A 4,814-nucleotide genomic window follows, 5' to 3' on the forward strand; every position below is an offset into this window, starting at 1 on the left:
CCTCTAGTCGATATAACGCACTTTCAACTTGTTGAAGTCTTTGTATGGACTTAAGCAAGCACCCAAGCACTGGCATGAGAAGTTTGAAAGAACATTAATAGCCGCATGCTTTGTTGTAAACGAAGCTAATAAATGTGTGTACTATCGCCATGGTGGGGCGAGGGAGTTATCCTTTCCTTGTATGTTCACGACATACTGATTTTCGGAACAAATCTGAAGGTTCTTAAGGAGGTCAAGGATTTCCTATCTCGTTGCTTTGAGATGAAGGATTTAGGAGTGGCTGATGTCATTCTAAATATCAAGTTGTTGAGTGACGGTGATGGTGGGATTACATTGCTTCAATCTCACTATGTGGAAAAGATCTTGAGTCGTTTTGGCTACAGTGACTGCAAGCCCTCTCCAACACCATAAGGTGCTAGTGTGTTGCTTCGAAAGAATCGAAGAATTGCTAGAGACCAATTGAAATATTCTCAGGTTATTGGCTCGCTTATGTATTTAACCAGTGCTACAAGACCTGACATCTCTTTTGATGTTAGCAAACTGAGTCGGTTTGTCTCAAAACCAGGAGATGTGCATTGGAAAGCTCTAGAGAGAGTTTTGCGTTACTTGAAAGGCACTGTGAATTATGGAATTCACTACACTGGGCACCCAAAGGTGCTCGAAGGGTATAGTGACTCAAACTGGATCTCTGATGCTGATGAGATAAAGGCCACGAGCGGATATGTATTCACTCATGGAGGTGGCGCTGTTTCTTGGAAGTCTTGCAAGCAGACCATCTTAACGAGGTCAACAATGGAAGCAGAACTCACATCACTAGATACAGCTACGGCTGAAGCAGATTGGCTTCGCCGGCTCTTGAATGACTTGCCAATTGTTGAGAAACCTGTACCAGGTATCCTTATGAACTGCGATAATCAAACTGTGATCACAAAAGTGAGTAGCTCAAAGGATAACATGAAGTCATCAAGACACGTTCAGAGAAGGTTAAAAAATGAGAAACTCTAGAGTTATTGCACTGGATTATATCCAAACGTCTAAAAATCTGGCAGATCTTTTTACTAAGGGTCTATCACGTAATGTGATAGATAATGCATCGAGGGAGATGGGTATGAGACCCACAATATGAGTTGTTCAAGTGGTAACCTATTCTTTGTGATCAGAGATCCCGTGAATTAGATGTGGAAGACAAGTTGTTGGTCAACTGAGAGGAGAGTATCCTTACTGTTAACAATACCACTCCATGAAGATGCAATACTCTCCTAATCTGCATGACAGGTTGATGTCTATCTTAATGTGTTCTAGGTGGCTCTTTTAAGCAGAGATGTTGTCCTGCAGAACATCTTTTGAAGAACACACCTATATGAGTCTGATTGTTAAATGTCGCAATCTATGAGAGTAGGGTTCTCTCTAGTAAACTCATGAAAGGTCTCGGAGTATGACGCATAAGCTCCACCCGCGGGGAAGACCCACGGTAGCCACGTATCGGTCAAGGCTTTATGCGAAACTAGATTCGCAGAAAACTTGCAGTTCAAGGCCCGGTCCACTGTTCAAGTTGCTTACTAGTGTAGCATAGAGTTCTAGGTGGAAGTTCAACTTAACAGTCTCCACTGCAGTATCGGTATATAAAACAATGTTTTGGAACCAAAGGCAAATTTTGTGTGCCTCTGGGATCTGGTAGGGGATTGTTAGAATTTTGTCTATTTTGGGCCAAGCCCAATAGCAATTTCAGAAATTCCTAATAAATCCTAGAGGCCCACGCAGCCCATTCGTGCAAGGCAAGAGGTGGAACTAAAGTTTAGTCTCACATTGCTAGTTTAGAGGGAGTTGGACCTCTTTATAAGGGAGGTTCTTTCCCCACTTGTATGAGCATGAGAACAAGAGGGACATCCACGCGCGCTCCTCCTCCGCCACCCGCCTCGCCACGCCACGCCTCGTCACGATGCGGCACGGGTTGCGGGAAAGAGCCGAGCCGATGTCTAAATTTTTTCTTGCCTCCTTCAGTTGCGCCTATAAAAGGGAGGTCACTCCTCTCAGAGAGACGCACCAGAAGATCCTCTTCCTCTCGCCACAAAGTTCCTGAGCACTGCGCTGCTGCTACGATCTTCCCCATCCCGGCTTGTGGCGTGCACCGCAGGTCAAGACAGTAGGCCTCCGAAACTCCACCTCTTTGAGTCATGTACGGGAGAAGGGTGATAAGGTTTTTGGGGAGCGCTCAGCGCGACTACTGACTTCTTCGTCACGGACGCCCCGGACTCCGACGACTACTTCCCCGACGTCGACAAACTCGTCGATGACATGGCGGGTGAGGACACCGACCCCAAGACTGGTGCTTCTGCTCCCGTTCCGTACGTTCTCATACTCTTTATGTTAGAGGTTCTATCACAACTTCTTACTCTAGTGGTTGTTCAAGATGTGTTCCGTTCTAGTTCATATACGCAGATGCTATTTACCTTCTCTCTATCGGTTTGCATGACTTACTTTATCTCTGCTATATTAGTCATCCATTATCTAGTATTTCTGTTAATAAAATTATTTGGTAAATTGCTATATTTCCAACAGTTTGTTGCTTTAGATTACTAGTAAAACTTTTAGTTTTTGGACCCGCTGGACGTGCTTTTGAATTTTGTAATCTCTGGCTTCATTCAAGTAATGGAACCGGCGGGTCTTTGGCCCTCCTGATAGTCTAGAAAGTTATCTCATGTAAATTTCTCAAGAGATTCTACAGATTTGTACATGTCTCAGACACAGGATGCAATCCAAACATAGCACTCTATCATGACAAGACAAGATATATCGCTCTAACATTTATCCAGTTTGGCAGTTGCATATGCACTGCAGCAACCAGCAGAGATCCTCTTAATAGACCAGACAATGTGAATGCTACAACCAGTGAACTGCAGTCTGCAGGTGCCAGCCTAATCACAAGTGTTAAAGTATTCTTTTGGTATAGATTACCTTGTATAGGCATACGATCACCTGCCGATATGTGTTGATTCGGTTAGGGATTCACTTAATCTCGATGGTCAAGACATGTAATCTATAAATGTGATATGAAACCACCCCATGAGAGGCGTGCAATAGACAGAAACATATCTGTTTTCATGTAGTGCTCCTACTGGTAGCATGACGAAATGAATCCGTAGAAGATATCGAGTGCGTAATTCCGAGGGTCCCATGGAAACTCTGACGCCATAAGTTGTGTCAAACTCCAATGCGATGCCTCCGTCAACAATAAATAACAAAGTTTTCATCCAAGAAATTCACACTAGCCTGCAAGCTTTGAAATTCTTGCCATCACTCATCAACAACAAAAAAAACTTGCTGCCATCACTGCTGATGTAGTTATAAACTTACTGCTGTGAGATATCTGGTGGCCAGTGTTTAGCTTAAGACCATTTGGGGTCACAAAAAAAAACTACAAATGGTTCTTTTGGTTAAACCGGGGACAAACATTGGCAGGCAACTTGAAGAAATTTTCCATGTAGTTTCTAAATCCATGTCGCATCTACTACTTCCAACAAACCAAACTACCACATATACACATTTGGGGATTCTTCTAGAAACTACATCCATGGTAAATTGTCGAGCCACGACCTCTCCCCACAACGGGATCACAAGCAATGCAAATTTGCAATGCAATAGCATGTCCCCACATTTATCCCCTGGCCGGTTGCTACATAAAGGGGAGGCTTCCCACATGTGGATCTGCATTTGATCTCAAAGTTAGGAAATGGATACTGTATTCATGGGTAGCAATAGATTTTGCCGTAACTAGCTTTAGACATCGTGGCTGAGAATGGCAGTAAGAAAAGAAGAAAAACATACACAAGTTGTTGTCGTGGAGATTAGGGTGCTTGCCTGGCTGCTGGGGCTGCTTTATGAACCACCTCGTTCTGAAAGTAGATGGCTCAACAACTTCTTACTACAATAGCAAGGGATGTACTCAAAGTTTTGTCAATATCTCTACGCCCGTCCTAGTGACCAATACAGTGTGCTCAAACTGTGCTGCCCAGCTGCCATCGGCTGTGACAGTAGTCCATCCATTTTCCCATGTAACACACTCTGCTTTGTCCATTGTAAGTATAGGTTCTGCAAACATTTCATCAAGGTTGTCAACTTGGTCTGAAATTCCAAGAGCCATTCCTTCCCAATTAGTTACAAATAAATACCAAGAGCTTCTAGGATTAGACCTATAAATAAACATAATGTTTATTGAAGACTATTCACATTTCCTTTCTTTATAGCAATGTTTAATCTTCTGAAAAACATTTTCAATCATAATCAAATCACTGAAAATTCCAGTACACCATGTTTTAAATGAAAATTACAAACTGTTTGGAAGTAAAACTCGAAACATAAAAGGAGAGGCCCGAGTAGGTACCAATTGTGAATGTTTGACCTTCAACCATTCGACCAGAGTTTTCATTTGCTACAAAAAAGGGTTTCATTAGTCCACTGTGTGCTTCAAACGTCAACTTATTAGTCCAACACAATTCAGGTATACTATTAAAAGTTTAAAACAGTTCGTCCAAGAAAGAATGGGAAATAGTAAACCCATAGCTCTGTATAAATCCTTGGCAACAACTACATGAGACGACATTACCCCTGTCCTTTGAAACTCAGCAACCTGTTCCTATATTCCCGGCAATAATTTGTTATGACAACCAATGCAAATTGGCATACTGAACACGTAACTGTGTTGCTTCATATCAGCCTAAGTATTCTCTGTTAGGAATAGCAACTTATCATTATCAGGAGGCAAAACGCCATCATATATACATGTACAGGGGAGGCCAAAGGCCAGAATGCAAAAG

At 42.6% G+C, this 4,814-nt stretch overlaps 1 protein-coding gene across 1 annotated transcript in view; it reads right to left on the reverse strand.

Moving 5' to 3' along the window:
• Nucleotides 1-3,318: 3,318 nt before the first annotated feature.
• LOC119363510 (methionine aminopeptidase 1B, chloroplastic-like) overlaps nt 3,319-4,814 on the reverse strand; it is a 9,989-nt gene continuing 8,493 nt past the window's right edge. Inside the window, exons 9-11 of the mRNA XM_037628880.1 lie at nt 4,382-4,429; nt 3,859-4,089; nt 3,319-3,705 (exon numbers count right to left, since the gene is read on the reverse strand). Of these exons, the coding sequence (XP_037484777.1) occupies nt 3,944-4,089; nt 4,382-4,429 (194 nt within the window). The 3' untranslated portion in view covers nt 3,319-3,705; nt 3,859-3,943. The remainder of the gene's footprint in view (nt 3,706-3,858; nt 4,090-4,381; nt 4,430-4,814) is intronic.

This window comes from Triticum dicoccoides, chromosome 2B, assembly GCF_002162155.2.
Source record: "Triticum dicoccoides isolate Atlit2015 ecotype Zavitan chromosome 2B, WEW_v2.0, whole genome shotgun sequence".
Taxonomy (NCBI): Eukaryota; Viridiplantae; Streptophyta; class Magnoliopsida; order Poales; family Poaceae; genus Triticum; species Triticum dicoccoides.